This window comes from Nicotiana tomentosiformis, chromosome 7 (assembly GCF_000390325.3).
Source record: "Nicotiana tomentosiformis chromosome 7, ASM39032v3, whole genome shotgun sequence".
NCBI lineage: Eukaryota > Viridiplantae > Streptophyta > Magnoliopsida > Solanales > Solanaceae > Nicotiana > Nicotiana tomentosiformis.
The window spans coordinates 3,732,736-3,749,906 of record NC_090818.1 but is presented as its reverse complement, the minus strand read 5'-3'; the positions used below and the strand labels follow the sequence as shown (position 1 = coordinate 3,749,906).

Below are 17,171 nucleotides of genomic sequence, written 5' to 3'. Positions count from 1 at the left end.
CTAGAAAAGCCTATACATGTGTATATATACTAAGAATATCCACTGGCAGATTTGGTGGCAGTGGACCCGTCCAGCTATTGAGCACAACTTTCTGTTGGCATTATGTGACCTCTATGATTATGTTGGTAGGTTGTGGGATTGTGGTCCTACCCAGCTGTGCAACACTTGTTCCTACTGTCAGATAGTGGCCTTCACGATTGTCCTGGCAGGCTGTGGGGCAGTGGCCTCCATGTGCAAAGATCCTCTGGTCTTTGGCAGCCAGATTTGACTCGGCTTATGGCCCTTTAGGCGGGAAAATCAGTAGTGAACTTGGCGGGGCGGTACACTCTCCCCCACTTAAAATGGCGACGACCGCTGCGCCACAAAGTTTCAAGTAATTATGGACTTGATCTTTGAACTGTCATAGATCCTCGTATTTTCCCATGAGGCCTCCTCGGGTGGTTGCCCCCTCCAATGGACAAGAAATTGGGCGCTTGAATTACCCCATCATTTGCCTCGAACCAATTGGTGATCGAATATGGCTTCAACTTTGTTGTCAATGGCTGAGGGGGTTATGAAGATTTGGGCACGACTGGACTGCCCACGCTCCATATCATTCTTGTACTCATGGCAGGGCTTGAGCTGGCTAGCATGGAAGACGGGTAGATCCAAATATGGTGAGGCATGTCCAGCCTAAATGAAATCTTGCCAACCTTGGCGGTGATTTCAAACGGACCCTCGTAGTGTCGAATCAGACTTTGATTGATGTCTCTTAGTGACTTGAATTGTCGGGGATTGAGCTTTATCATCACCTTATCCCCGATACGGCAGTGCACTGGCCGCCGCTTCCGATCAATAAACTTTTTCATCTTTCGGGCAGCTTTGTTCAGATCAGACCGCGCCATATCTACCTGCTCCTCCCAAGCTTTGGCCATGTGAAATGCGCCTGGGTTTTTTAATTTTGCACTTACGGGCAGGGATTGAGGTGTGTTCGGCTGTTGTCCCGTTGCAAGCTCAAAAGGGCTCCTCCCTGTGGATTCACTATGCTGCAAATTAAAGGAGAAATGGGCAGTGTCAAGTAACTTTGCATAGTCCTTTTGATTTGCACTCATAAAGTGCCTCAAATATAGCTCCAAGAGCGCATTGACCCTTTCTGTTTGGCCATCCGTCTGAGGGTGAAAACTGGTGGAGAAGTGCAACTCCGACCCTAACAGGCTAAACAATTCCCTCCAAAAAGCACCGGTAAAACAGGGATCACAATCGCTTATTATATATTTTGTGATTCCCCAATGCTTTACAACGTCCCGTAGGAACAAACGTGCTGTCTCTTTAGCTTTGCAGTTGGCGGTGGTGGCAGTAAAAGTAGCATATTTTGAAAAATGATCGACCACTACCATGATTATGCCAAAGCCTTCTGAGTTTGGCAGGCACGCAATGAAGTCCATGGTGACGCTATCCCATGGCTTTTCTTCCACCGGTAAAGGCTCTAGTAAGCCTCCTGATACATTGTGCTCAACTCTGTCTTGTTGGCATACCAGACGCGTTCGGATGTATACTTCTATATCATCCCTTATGTGCGGCCAATAGTATGATGATTCTAACAGTGCCAAGGTGCGTTTTTGGCCCGGATGTCGTGCCCTTCTTTGATCAATGCGCCTAAGGTTTCCCCACTTAGGCACGGAGATACGCCTGCCGGTGGTATAAAGAAGCCCATCTTCCACCCAAAACTTCTTTGTCTTGCCTTGGCTGGCCAAGTCAAGAAGTTGCTTCGTCACTGGATCATGCTGCATCCCTTGCTTGATTGCATCAAGAATATTACTGCTGGCTGTGCTAATAATTGGTACTAACACTGCCTTCCGACTCAACGCGTCGGCGACAACATTAGCTTTCCCCGGTTTGTACTCCAAGGAATAATCAAACTCGGTCAAAAAGTCCTGCCATCGTGCCTGCTTAGGTGCCAACTTTTTTTAGGACTGAAAATAACTCGTCGCCACGTTATCTGTTTTGACAAGAAAATGAGCCCCTAGAAAATAATGACGCCAGGTTCTCAGACAATGAACCACGACCGTCATCTCCTTTTCTTGGACAGTGTAGCGACACTCCGCATCATTCAGTTTTCTGCTTTCGAAGGCTATTAGGTGGCCCTCTTGTATTAAAACACTGCCAATAGCAAAATCAGAGGCGTCCGTTTAGACCTTGGAAAAATCGGGCAGAGCCAAGACAAGCTCTTTTGTAATTGCTGATTTGAGACCCTCAAAGGCCCCTTGGCACAACTCTGTCCACTCCCAAGAGTGGTCCTTCTTCAGCAAATCTGTGAGCGGAGCCGCAATTGCTGAATAACCCAAAATAAATCGACGGTAATAATTGGCGAGGCCAAGAAAGGACCACAGCTTGGTTACCTTCGTTAGGGCCCCCTAATCTCCAATCGCTGCGACCTTATTGTCGTCCATCCGGATATGTCTGTGGCTAATTGTATGTCCCAAGAACTGCACTTGGGGGCTAAGCAAATGAGCAATTCTCCTTCTTTACAAACAAGTCGTTTTCCCTTAGAACTTGGAAAGCTATGCGGAGGTGATCAAGATGTTCCTCTATGCATATGTTGTAAATCAAAATGTCATCAAGATAGATGACTACAAACTGATCCAAAAATGGGTGGAACAGCTTGTTCATCGAAGTACAAAACGTAGCGGGGGCGTTGGTCAAGCCGAACGGCATTACCAACCATTCAAAATCCCTATAACGGGTCACACACGTTGTCTTGGGCTCGCCCCCTTCAGCTATACGAACTTGATATCGCAGTGTCCCGTCTTGCTTCTTCTGGAACAAGACAGGAGCTCCAAATGGTGCCTTCGACGGTCTGACATGTCCTGTTTCAAGCTCAATTCCTCCAGTTCCGGAGGTGCTATGCGATACGAACCCATGGCAGGTGGTTTTGCTCCCGGAATCAACTCAATCTGATGGTCTACCCCCTACGTGGTGGCAAACGTTTGGGAAGGTCTTCGGGCATGGTGTCCTTGTTCGCATCAAGGACCTGCTGCATACATGGGGTCAAGGTTTTGTCAACCCTGTCCTCTTTAATCTCTGCTACAACAACTAGAAATGTGGCTTCACCCATCTTGAAGCCCTTCACAATTTGTATCGCGGACAATTGGCCGACAACTTGCGGCACCCGAACTGTTGGTACCACACAAGGACCCCTCGGATCCCAAATATAAATTTGGTTAAGGCTAGGGGAAATGAAGGCCATAATTTCATCCCAATAGTCCAAACCCAGCACAAGATCAAACACATCCATGGGGGCGACAAAGAAACTTACGCTCCCCTGCCAAGCCCCTAAGTTGAGCTGCACATTGCGGGCAACTCCATTCACGTTGGTAAGGTCGGCATTGACTATTTTCAGCATGGAACTGATGGGACCAAACACAAGGCCAAGTGACTTAGCCTTGGCTTCAGTCACAAAGTTGTGCGTCGCGTCGATGCCCACCATTATACGAATAGACTGTCCGTTCAACTTTGCATCCACAAATAAGGATCCTTTCTCCCTCAATCGAGGATCCTTGCTCATCACAACACCAAGTAATGTATGACTCATTTGAGCAAGGTCAGGCTTCTCCCGAGAAACCTGCTTCAAAGAAGGTTCTTTGGCCAGCACCGCCCCAAGCATCATGTTGCCAAGATGAGCCACGCTTGGTCTTTGTTGAACTGCATCTCCAACTTGTGCATCAGCTGGGGTTCCGCCTTCGGCTTGCCTCCTTTCAGCTACAATTAAAGCACCAAGTTTTCCCAAAGAAGGACAATCTTTGTAACCATGACTAGGGTCCTTGCAAAGATAATAGCCATTACGAGGACCATTTGCATTCTTTCTTTCGTTATACCTATCGCACCAGTGAGAAGCACTGTTGCTTTCTCCTTTGAAATCACGACCCGTGGCAGTAGCTTGCTTGCCTTTGTCACGATGTCCACGGGCCCCACTAGGTTTAGTGGTCTTGCCCTTGGTGTCCTTTGCTTTCGTGGCTTCTGTCCTAAAATCATTCAAGGACTCAGCCACAGCGATAGCTTCATCAACGTTTCTGACTTGACGCTCTGCTGCAATTCTTGTTTGGCCCAGTTTTGAAGGCCATCAATGAAATAGAACAACAAGTCATCACTTGACAAGTTGGGAATTTATAGAATGAGTTTGGTGAGCTCTTTCACGTACTCCCGAATGGAAGTTGTTTGCTTGAGCTCTCTCAACTTCCGACGTGCCTCATTGACAACATTTTGAGGATAAAACTAACGTTTCAGTTCGAACTTAAACTGTTCCCAGTTCGTAATGGAGCAAGTACCTTTCTCCATCTCGGCTTTCTTCCTTCGCCACCACAGCATAGCGGTGTCGGCTAGATACATCGTTGCTGCCCGGATCTTGGCAGCCTCATCGAAGATGTTGAGGTGCTCAAAGTAGTCCTCTATCTTCCAAATGAAGTTTTCTACATCTTGAGTGTTCCTTTCGCCTCTAAACTCTTTGAGTTTAGGGACCTCGACCTTGGTCTCCCGCACTGTCACATGACTAGTGCCACCAACAAGCTTTGCTGCCTCCAGTTGTTGCCTTAGGGCTTCAACTTTCCCGTGCAATGCTGATACATCCTCAGTCAGCTTAAGCTCAAGGTTGGTCAGTCTATCCTTATGCTCATCGATCAAGTGATCTAAAGTTTCCTTGACGTCTCCCAGCTCCTCTAGAGCAGTAGACTCAAGCGAGCAGAAGTTGCCTTCAACAACTTCAATGCGCCGGTTTAAAGCAGCTAAACCAGCCTCGGTGAGGTCTACTCGTACGTTTAAACAATCTGAAGAAGAACCCTCACAATCCTTGCCATGGCTAACCTGTTGTGGGGGTGGCTCGTAAGTCAGCCCCTAACACGTTACGGCTACAACAGGATCTCGCACTTTGCTCGTCCCTCTCTTCTTTTGTTTCTGCTTCCTTGTTGGTGATTCTTCTCTCCCACGAAGGTTGCCTAAAGTAACATTATCTCCATCGGTTGCCATATTTTTAACCTTGCTCTGATACCACTTGTCACTGACTTAACTCAGGTAAGCAACGTGCGGACAACTTGATAACTTGTATGCTACTCACAACTTCATTCCTAACCAAGAAATAAGCACAAAGTCATGCTTAAGCTATGACAAACACACACTCTCAAGGCCTGGAAAGATAATGAAGTAAAAGGCACACAAAGATTGGGAGGCCAAGGCTAATTTTCGGATTTACTTGATATACAAAGGGAAATGCAAAGTATATGAGATCTGCCTTCTAGAAAGGCCTATACATGTGTATATATACTAAGAATATCCACTGGCAGATTTGGTGGCAGTGGACCCGTCCAGCTGTTGAGCACAACTTTATACTGGCATTATGTGACCTTCATGATTATGTTGGCAGGCTGTGGGACTGTGGTCCTACCCAGATGTGCAGCACTTGTTCCTGTTGTCAGATAGTGGCCTTCATGATTGTCCTGGCAGGCTGTGGGACAGTGGCCTCCATGTGCAAAGATTCTCCAGTCTTTGGCAACTAGGTTTGACTCGGTCTGTGGCCCTTTAGGCGGGAAAATCAATAGAGAACTTGGCGAGCGGTACAACATCACTCTATAAAGTATATGTTGTACTTAGGCATTGAGTGGGGGAGAGCAGGTTTGCAAGTGCCCCATCAGTTAGTAAGGGCTTTGTTGCTGATGTACCGCAAAATGCAAATCATTCAATATTCAGGTTTTCTAAGGCAAAAGAAAATTATGCCTATGTTTCTAGCTAGCTTATCATTTATGTACTAATCCTACTTATTTTTTGGGGGACTTTAGCCACTAAAATGATGTGCCATTCAAGAAGTGCAGTTAATTTTGTCTTTGAATATTATCGTCCGCTTGTTCTATAAAAATTAAGTGCCTATCAATTAGTTTCAAGAAAGCGATCGGAGTCCACTTAGCATTTCATTCCAATCTCAATATTGGGAGAATTGGTCTAAAAGGACTGACGCGAAAGTCATAGCCCTTTAATTGCTTATGGGAATTGTGGGAATATAGGGATTCAAGCTTGCGACATGCTTTATCATTCTTATTCTGGAGTAAAATTCAACCGGCTCAGAGTGGTCGGATAGATTAAATTCCTCCATCCTCGGTCATGGGTTTCAGATTTCCGGTCCCTCAGAATGCAAAAAAAAATCCGGTAGAGAGGTTTACTTTTTATGAGTCATGCAATGTCCAGGAAATTTTGACTTCCGAATACCAAATGGTTATACCAAAAAATAATTTTGAATATTCTAGTTTTTTGATATTTTCTTCTGTATAACAAAGTTAGAAAAATAATGTTGGTGGGTTTACTTCCTTTGGTGGAAAACTATGCAGTGGTTCTGAAATAGAGCAAATAGTACTTAGGAATCAGGAAAATAAGCACCCACCATCACCAATAAATGTAGAAAACTGAAGGATTTAGCAGTATGAGGTAAAGGGGGTTGTCCAAACAAAAGACTTCCGAATACAAAAATCAATTGAATTGTTTGTCAACTGAATTCACGTGAACCAAACACAATGACACCGCTGAAATATTGAGATGCCCAAATATCTGACTATTATATTTTTATACTCAATTAAATTCTACTTTTCTTTTTGCAACGTATCAGAATAATCTTTGCTATCTTACGCCATAAAAATAACCTTAAGGATTGTTTGGTTTGTGGAGAAATTAATGCAATAATTATAATATAGTGATTGTAATATAAGGATTATTAATCATTATTAGTACATTGCAGTTTCTAATAGATGTTTGGTTCATTCTATTAAAAATAGAATATGATTGGGGAGTATGACACAAATAGGATATTTTTGTGCCACCGTTGATTTTTTGACCCCGGTAACAACAATTTTGAAAAATAGCATGGCGGGATTCTAAAGCACGTTCGTCAGACCTCAACAAGCTATGGTGATTGTCAGGGTTTATAGCAAAATCGTCGTGACAATCACCAGAATTTTCAGCCACAATATTGGAAAAATATGGTGTCCGTCATGATTTTGCCATAAATCCTGACGGATCACCAAATTTTTTCGGCATTAACGTGGTTAAATTCAAAGGCGTATCCAATAGAGAAGCTATGGGTTCAACTGAAATAATAGCTTTCGCTCTAAAAAATTATTAAATATGTACAAATAATAAATTTTGAACCCATTAAATTAGATAAAATGTGGTAGAATTATAAATCTGAACCCATAAATTTCAAATCCTGGATCCGCCTCTTGCTGAATTCCTGGTGCTTCAAAATTTTGGCGATTGCCGTAACCACTTTTTAGTGGAGGAATGTACATGGATTCTGGCATAGTTGAGGAACTGCATGCTAATGGGATAAAACTTAAAAGGTTTTTTTCTTGAAGTTGTTTTTATTCACACAGCAGGGAATGGACCTCCAAATCTAATGTACATTGATGAATTTACCTACTATTGCATTGATGTGGTCATCATATGAAGACTCATAATGCATTAAATTGCAATAACCAAATTATTTTGAATTGTCTCTGTCGTCATCATTGGGTGATTGAATACAACAAATGATGCTTTGCCGATTATATATGTATGGGTGTACATATGTCGGGTTGGTTGAATTTTTCTATTACCAAACCAAATCAGTTGTGTCGGGTAACCAATAAAAATCAGATTTTTTAATCTCGAATTTTTTGAATTTTCGAGTTTTTTCGTTTTTTTTTCACAAAACCTTCATAGTACAAAATGTAGAATTTATGCGCCAAATATTTCTTTAATCCAAGACAGAAGTTTTTCAAGAAAATAATATAAAATATGAGATGATTCATGATAACATACTAAAAGATTCAATAATAAAGATAATAAAATCGCATAAAAATATTATTAATATGTCATAATATAAATAGACATAATCTAAAATTACAAAATTGTTAAAATAAGTACTACGTATTATTTATATGACTAAACACAAAAAAATAGTTATGCATTTTTTTCTAAACCATAAAAAAACTAAAAAAAATAGATATCCAGTACTATAATCATTTCTAGTACAATTGGATTAAATGTCTTTTGTTAGCATTAATATTGATTTGATTGTTTTGGACTTTATTTGAGTTACTAACATTCATGAAGTATAAAACTTATTGGAGCATTCAAAAATTATAAGTCCAAAATTGAAATAATACGTTAAAAAATAAAACTATGAAAAAGTTTAAAAAATATTTATGCATTACACTACAATAAATACTTTTATGTATTAAATATATTCAAACATTCTATACATGTAATGTCGGGTTGGTTTGATTGCTGTTTGACTTTTGTTAGTTAAAACCAGACCAAACCAATTATGGTCGAATTTTTTCAAACACCAAACCAAATCAAACCGAACCATAGTCTTTCTCGGTTTGACTCGGATTATCGGTTTGGTGCGGTTTGTCGGTTTCCTTTGTACACCCCTATATGGGGAGTATAATTTATTGCAAACAGATATTTTCACAACAAACACTGCAAATATTTATAAAAACTCGAGATGAGACAGTTAATTGAATGAGCTACCTATGTTGACTAGACTGTTAACTGGGCAACCTAATTCTAGTTCCAAAAAAGCTACGCTGAGCAAATGAAATTTGATATGGAATGAGGAAGCAAACCCCACATAATGAGAAGCATCTGAACTTGCAGATTTTCTAGAGAAACATCCTAACTCATTTGCCAAGCATCTGAAATGAACAAATGCGCCTGTGCAGCTAATAATAACATGATATAACCATTGAAAGTAATGAACAGAGTTGGCCGCCGAATTATATGACCTCCTGTGTACACGCGCTTACCTTAAGCCGCATGTTCTGGTGTTTGAAGGTGGTGTTCTTCAATCAGATTTTGAACCCTCTGAGCAAAATCACATACATTACTAGACAGCAGAAGACATACTCAAGTTGATTTAGGGAAAGTCGTATACTTCTTTACCTTCACGGAACTTCCAACTTCTTCCAGCTTATGTAATACAGCGAGGTCTCCCGAATGAGATAAAGAATCATGTCTGATGGATCTGGATGGGGACATCTGCCAATCACAAAAAACGAGACCAAGAATTTGCTATTGAATAAAAAAAAGAGATCAAGAAAATACAAAAGACTTGATCTAGTCACAACATACCGAAGCAGCAGAGGAATAACCAATTCTCAAATTCAAAGTATTATCAACAGCTGAAGCTTGTCTAGAGAATGCCTCACTTCTAAGATTTGATAGTCGCGTTAGAACAGCCTAGAAAATGTATCATAGATTCACATGTCACCATATCTTAGATTCACGGCACGGTTTTTAAAACTATAGCAAGCTCGCTTAAGGAGGGATTATTAGTATCTCTAAGAGAAAATAATCTTAATAAGTAGTTAATAACTAGAGGTAAAGCAGACCTTCCTGAAATCAAGAGGATTTGCAATTCCTTGGATTTGGAGATCATCACTTGGGGACCTTCTCACACCAACATTTTCAATTCTCACCGAATAGACCCCACATAGGGACTGTAAATAACCTGGCAATTACATCAGTACAGAAGACTCAAGCTTTGATCTCGTACCAAGCCTAGCAAATGATAGAAATCATAGGAGTGCATTTCTGCAAGTGTTCGTTCTCTGGATTTGCAAAGTTTTGATATGATAATCCACAAGAAGATATCTGGAAGAAATGCCTCCGAGCAGTAAATTTTTTCACGCACCCGGTGAAGTACTGGTTGACCAAATTACAGAAAAAAGATTATGTTGAAGCTTTAACCTAAAGAAGATCTATCCTGCTCTTATAGTTTGTTGTCGCTTTCCGCTTTTTGGAAAAGAAAGGAGCATTCATTTGGTCAGTTACTCAACTACATGTACTTTTGATCCTTCATTTTTTTATCAGCCCCATGGGAGATCAAGCAAAAGATCATGTATTCAATACTAAACACTATTGAATGTCAGTAAGTCACAACTAGATGATTGTGGTAGGTTCTTTTTCCAGTTCTTTTAGGTACCAACATTGTAGGTGGAGTTAAAACTCCAGCTAGTTAAAAAAATGCACTGGCAGGATTAAAATTCCCTTGTATCCTCCCAATCGAGTTTAGAGTTTATCAGGAGATTCACAACCGGGAGCATCTAAAAGGCCCACTGTGAAATCTTTAGGAGAATATCAGGTGCAGGGGCAGATGCACGTTTACCCAAGCAGTGTCATCTGACACCGCTTGGTCAGAAAATTTTACAATGTACATATATATGTAAAAACAAAGAAACTAATATTATATATAAGATGACCCTTTATGCCAAATAGTGGCGTTCGGCGTATTGGAAAAGTGCTTCATTTCCTTGAATGATGTTGCGGGATTGAACTCCAACAGTTGAGATAAATTTTCTTTTTAAAACTTTTAGCTTGGTCCCTCTGAAAAATTGGAGTTCACAGAAAGGTAACACTCAATCTCATCTTCAAAAATAATCAATTAATCCTATTGGACAAAATACTTCCATGCACTATAAATGAGAAAAAAAATTCAATGCGTAAAAAGTTATTTCAGCATATATAATGAAATTTGGCATCTTAATTTTAAAAAGCTTACTCTACTTTTGTGATTTGTATATTTTGGACGTATTGATTTGCTATAATTATTGTTACAAAACTTCTCCTCTCTCATTATTTGTCCTAGTTTGTTTATTTTCTTGAATATCGATACCGCTTATTAAAAGTTCTGCATACTTAAGGAACTAAGGAACTTCAAGGAACCCATAAAAAGAGACGCTGAAATGTTTTTCTTCTCCTTTTTCATGCACGAATAACTTGATTATAATTGAACTAGAAATATCAGCCATCAATAAGAGGTAAACATTATATCCTAGCTCATTCATATCATCTATACTAGAAAATTCAAAAACATCTCAACTTGGCAATTGACCGAAATATCTCAACAACAAAAAACAGAGCAAGAAAATCACTTTTACCTTGTTCAACTATAATGTCAGCAACTGATGGCAATAGAACATATTTCTCCTTTTTCAAATCCCCAAAACAAGGAAATGGAACTGGTTTTGTTACCTAGACCAGAAAATCAAACACTAAGCAAAACTTGACACACGTGCAGAAAATCTTTTATATAATTCAAGTAAAGGTCACATTTGATCCATGGTATACAATAGCATAATATCAGGCTAATTAATCAAACTGACCAAGATCATATATAAAAATTGAAGATTGCAAGTTAGCACAAATGAATTAAATGAGAAAAGGGTGTACAAAATCATATCTTTTTATACAACATGCACACACCAATATGATACATGAACAAAGAAGCAAAACAAGTACTCCCTCTATCCCAATTTATGTGATGGTATTTTCTTTTTAGTTTGTTCCAAAAAAAAAAAACATTTTCTTTAGAAACAATATAACTTTAACCTTCCCAATTAACCCTTAAATTTAGTGGCGGAGCCGGGATTTCAACTTTATGGATTCTAAATTTTAAAACGACAGCTTCAAGTGGTAATATATGGATTTTAAATTTAATATTTATAAATATTTAATGAGCACACAATTAAGTTTTTCTTTCTTAAAACTTCATGCACAGTTAAACAGGTTGCATAAATTAAGACGGAGGCGGTAAATAATTAGTAAAAGAAAAAAGAATCTGGGGAAAAAAAGGAGTTACTTTACTTTGTAAACAATGGCATTGGGAGTGAGATAAAGTTTCCTGGAGCGGATATCTTTGCGCAAAATATACCTCCGAAGGGGCAAGTAAAGCAACATGATTAGCCCTATTCCCCAAGCCAATATTAGCAGCAGTGAATACAATACCCATCGAGCTGTTTGATATTTTACGAAATTATCTTCAGCTTCTTCAAACGACGCCGTATAAACAACTGCTTCTTCTTCTTCGTCGTCTGAGACATGCTCCACTAACAAACCCCTCTCTAACCGGTCTATTTCTCCAACTCCATCTTTCGATTCCATCTGATGATTAAAACCAACAAATAAAACCAAAACAAAGCACAAATGATTCTTTGTTTTGATTTATTACTGATTATTGAATAGAGTTACCTTAATGGGTACACAAGTTTTTGACGGTTTGGTTCCGGAAACTTTAATTCATGTGCTAACCAAGAATTATTTATTTTAAATTACAAAGTTTATATTATACTCCAAGTTCAGTTTTACTTTATGTGTCACTATTTTAATACTCTATTAGTCAATTTATTATAAAAATAATTATAATATTTTTAAATTTAGAAATAATTTAATATTAAGTGGTCGTTTGGACATAGGAATTGTAAAATTGCAAAAAAAACTGAATTTTTTTTTAAAGCGAAAATAGTATTTGAAAATTAGAGTTGCGTTTGGACATGAATATAATTTTGGGTTATTTTTGAAGTTTTATAAGTGATATGAATGAAAATTTTAAAAAATAACTTTTTGGAGTTTTTTAAATTTTTGAAAAATTCTAAAATTTATCTAGTGAAAATTACAAATTTTATGGCCAAACACTAATTTCGTAAAAAAGTGAAAACATTTTGAAAAAAATAAAAAATTTCTTATGTCCAAACGGGCTCTAAATGTTCTTTTTTTCTTATAACTACACTAATTTTAGTGTGCGTGCGTTGCACGTGTGTATCACGTCAAATTCTTCATATTAGCTTATCCGTAATTTAAATATTAACTGTCATTATAATTTTATCCAATGAAAATCAAAGTGTAAAAAAATGATTATCAAAGCGTAAAAATAATTGACATGATTTTCACTTTTGGATTTGTATTTGTAAAACCATTAGTGTTATTGCCTTTTATCAATCACTTCTCTCCGTCTCTCATTCTCTCTTTCTATTGTATTCTTAAATATTTGTTAGTAATTTGTTCAAATTATTGATCAATGTACTTTTTAAATATTCTAGTAATTCTAGTAATAACAATAATAGTAATAATTTTTATTATACTTGTTAAAAAAATTAGGAAGAAAGAGTGAAAATACATGTATGAACCTAACATTTGATCTGGGATAGTCTATTTAATCAGAATAAGAATTTAATGATATAAAATCAATATTCTCATTAAAAGAAAAATTAGGAAGAATGAAAACACATGGATAGCGCCTGCTCTTGGATATCTATTTAATTAGGATCAGAATTCTAAAGATATAAATTTCTTAGGTGAATTAAGTTCCTAAATATTAGGAATTTATATAATTCAAATAAGGAAAGATTTAAAAACTAATATTTTAGTTGATTTGAAATTCTTAAATATTAGAAAAATAATTAAATTATAATTATAATTTTGTCCAATGTGAAACCTATTTTTATGGGGGGGAAAAGGCGAACGATATTTCGATAGGGGATTCGTGCTTTCAATATGGTACTTCGTGCTTTTAATACAGTATAGATAGATATATAATTCTAATGTCTTATCATAACTTTGGTATATGAGTTGTGTGTTTGCTTTAGTGGCTCAAACATAACAAAATAATATGTTGACTCGTAATCAAATATATCATGTAATAATATTATGCTCTTTATGACCTTAAAAAATAAATTCTATTTCCTCAAATACATAATATGAATTTCATCTTATTCCTTACTGAAATTTAAGTGAAGAATGCGAAAAATAAAAAAAAGACTCCATATTATTAGGTTTAATTATCATACAGAGAATTTAATTGGATGGGTATTGTTTAAACCCAACAACATGTGTTTCTGTAAAGAAATAAAATGATTATCATAAAAAATTAAGATAAAATATTAATATTTAGTATTATTATTCTGACCATATGAAGGTATTATAATGTAATATAATTCTCGAAAAGTATAAAAGTCTATTTCATGTAAATTTTAATGTAAATTAAGATAAATCATTACAATAGTGTTTGTAATATTTATTATTATTTGCATACGCATTTTAATTTTTTGAATCATAAAATCAAATTACATCTAACTGATTAGAAGCTATTCATTAATAATATTTAGTAACACGGTACTTGAGTTCAACTGATTGGATATTACCTCACATAATTTATGAATAATATTATTAAGAAATTTTAAGTTTCAGAAAATGGTGAATGCTGATCTCATTTAGTTAGCTCAATAAACGAAGAGACCCCGCTTGCAAAACTTCTCATACCTTTATTGTGATTTATGAGGACTTCTTTAGGAATATTTATATATATGACCTAATAGTTAATACTGAAACAAATAAATAACATAAAAATACTTTTGTTAATAAGGATAAATAAAATAAATTGAAAAATTAAATATGTTGGTTGTTTTGTGTCACGATTCAAAATTCCACCACAGGCGTCGTGATGGCACTTAGTCTCTAAGACTAGGTAAGTCAATTACAATTACAATTCAAGCCATTTTTTTTAAAAACATATAATTTAATACAAGTGTCGAAACCAACATCGAAAATAATTATAACACCTTCCAAAGACTGGTAATACTGAGTCACGAACTCTAACTGAATACATGCAATGAATCTCAAGATCGAATATACAATACTGTTCGAATAAGAGTTGACAATACAATAAAATGGAAAGACTCTAAGAGACTGCGGCGACCAATCAACTCTACCTTGAATCCTTGCGATCAACACACTAACTCTGCCAGAGTCCGATATCTCCCATACCCGGCTCTGCACAAAAATGTGCAGAAGTGTAGTATGAGTACACCACAGTCAGTACCCGGTAAGTATCAAGACTAACCTCAGTGGAGTAGTGACGAGGTATAGTCAAGACACTCACTAGTCTAATAACTTGTGTAATATAGCATACAAAAATAATAGGAAACAAATAACAATGATGACAATAATAATCAACAAGTGATATAAACAACAGGGCGGCAAGAACACCATAAATATTGCTCAACAAATAATAAATACAAGTACAACCAATTAATCAAGTCCTTCAAATATAATTCTTTCACCTATAAGTCTTTCAAATAATAATCTGCAGGATGTAATACTTTCCGATAATTTTATTTTGAATATACTTCCTTCAAATAAATATCTTTCAAATACAATTTTGGAATATAATTCCTTCAAATAAAAGTCACCTTGTGACACCTCATTTCATATTCATAAAATTATGGGTCTCAGCCCACTTTCATATTTTCACGGCACCTCGTGCCCATATTTCTATCACAACTGCACGGACAACTCACGTGCCAAAAATATCAATATATAAAAGAATCTGCACGATCAATTTACTTTAGAAATAGTTTGAGTGAAAAAAATGACACTTGCACTTAAATTAAAGCATCAGATAAACTACCGATTTGTATGTAATACTTATTAATTTAAAGCATAATAGAAATTTTCTTTTATTTAAAACAATTTAGTCATCAAAAATCAGTAAAAACCAAAAATATAAATCTTCAGAGTCTCGTACTAAAAATCCCAAGCCAACACAATACAACAAGGAGCACAAAACACATAATAATAAATTCAACTAGTACATCACCGAAGAAGACAATAATTTATATATCACAGAAAAATAAAATGTAATGACCTTGTAACGATCTGACCGGTCGTTTTGAGCCCTAGCTTGTCGTTCAGCAGTTTGAGGCTACGAGTAGCTTCACTTCAGGTATTATGACTTGCATGCATGGTCGGAATTGAAATTTCGGAAGTTCAGAGTTTATTTGGAAAGAAAATTCTCATTTCGGAAGCTTTAAGTTGGAAGAATTGACTAAAGTTGAATTTTTGAGTAAACAATCTTTGAATCGAGATTTGAAGGTTCTAACAGGTTCGTATGATGATTTCGGACTTGGGCGTATGTTCGTATCGAGTTTTGGATAACCCGGGAGTGTTTCAGCACCTATTGTGAAAGTTAGCATTTTGGAAAAATTTCATAAATTTGGGTTGAAGTGCATTTCAAGGTTATCGATGTCCGTTTGGGATTCCGAGTATGGGAATAGCTCCGTATGGTGATTCTGGTGTTAGGAGCGCGTCCGAATGTGGATTTGGAGGTCCGTAGGTCATTTTGGGATAATTTGGCAAAAGTTAGAAATTTGAAGGTTTTTGAGAAGTTTGACCGGGAGTGGACTTTTTGATATCGGGGTCGGATTCCGATTCCGGAAGTTGGAGTAGGTCCATAATGTCGAATGTGACTTGTGTGCAAAATTTAAGGTCAATCGGACGTGATTTGATAGGTTCCGGAATGGAAAGTAGAAGTTTGAAGTTCTAAAGTTCATTAAGCTTGAATTGGGGTTAGCTTCGAATTAATTAGCTAAATTAGTTACTCGTAGTTATATTTATATTATGCAATTTATCTGAATAGATTCGGGCCATTTGGAGTCGGATACTCGTGGCAAAAACGTGTTATCGAGGTGATTTGAGCGGTTCGAGGTAAGTGGCTTGCCTAACCTTGTGTTGGGGATTTCCCCCTTAGGATATCTTGATATTATTTGGTGTGTGGGCGCCGTGTACGTACACGGGCTATTATTGCAAAAATCCTGTTTAACCTTTTTAAATCATAAATTGCTTATCTTATTAAGTTGTACTAATATGTTTAATTGTGTAGTTTAGACTAGAAAAGCATGTTTACGTGTTTTAACTGCCTAATTGACATTCTGTGCATCATGTTTAGCTAAGTCCTTATTTGCCTTATCTGTGTCCAGTATAAACTGTATAACTCGATGTCATACCTGTCATTTCATCTTGTACTGCATATTTATTTTGGGACTACGGACATATTCCGGGAGATCCCCCAACACTGCATATTTACTTTGGGACTACGGACGTATTTCGGGAGATCCCCCAACACTGTATATTTACTTTGGGACTACGGACGTATTCCGGGAGATCCCCCTGTACTGCATATTTATTTTGGGACTACGAACGTATCCCGGGAGATCCCCCTGTACTGGATATTTACTTTGGGACTACGGACGTATTCCGGGAGGTTCCCCTGTACTGCATATTCATTTGAAACTACGTGACAGTATCCCGAGAGATTTCCTACTGTGTTTACTTTGTTCTGAGCCGAGGGCTCCCTTAACTGTTAAACTTTCGAAAATCTCTTTAACTGTGTCACCATAAATTTTACTTATATCTTTTACTGTTTAATTTATTATATTTACTCCGGTAGGGCCTTGACCTGACCTCATCACTACTCGACCGAGGTTAGGCTTGGCACTTACTGGGTACCATTGTGGTGTACTCATGCCCTTCCCTGCACATATTTTCGTGTGCAGATCCAG

General features: G+C 37.3%; 1 protein-coding gene across 3 annotated transcripts; it reads right to left on the bottom strand.

The window, feature by feature from the left end:
• Positions 1–8,463: 8,463 nt before the first annotated feature.
• LOC104116088 (uncharacterized) lies at positions 8,464–12,109 on the bottom strand. 3 transcript variants are annotated; one of them, XM_009626879.3, is made up of 7 exons: positions 12,028–12,109; positions 11,644–11,940; positions 10,938–11,031; positions 9,390–9,508; positions 9,130–9,237; positions 8,941–9,036; positions 8,464–8,862 (listed from the first exon to the last, which is right to left on the bottom strand). In XM_009626879.3, exons 2-7 carry the CDS (start codon positions 11,938–11,940, stop codon positions 8,806–8,808), a joined length of 771 nt encoding a protein of 256 aa, XP_009625174.1. In that variant the 5' UTR covers positions 12,028–12,109; the 3' UTR covers positions 8,464–8,805. The 3 variants fall into 3 exon arrangements, with proteins under 3 accessions (XP_009625174.1, XP_009625175.1, XP_009625176.1); XM_009626880.4 differs by having other exon boundaries at positions 8,464–8,712; positions 8,805–8,862; positions 11,644–12,086; XM_009626881.4 differs by having other exon boundaries at positions 8,464–8,693; positions 8,805–8,862; positions 11,644–12,086.
• Between the last annotated feature and the right edge of the window lie 5,062 nt (positions 12,110–17,171).

What these genes read in the sequence shown, in the direction of transcription:
- LOC104116088 (XM_009626879.3), bottom strand. Translation starts at nt 11,940, where the DNA reads ATGGAATCGAAAGATGGAGTTGGAGAAATAGACCGGTTAGAGAGGGGT. An exon ending in GTTATTCCTCTGCTGCTTCG is followed by an intron (nt 9,037 to 9,129) that starts GTATGTTGTGAC and finishes TGTGATTGGCAG; the next exon opens with ATGTCCCCATCCAGATCCAT. An exon ending in AAGTTGGAAGTTCCGTGAAG is followed by an intron (nt 8,863 to 8,940) that starts GTAAAGAAGTAT and finishes GATTTTGCTCAG; the next exon opens with AGGGTTCAAAATCTGATTGA.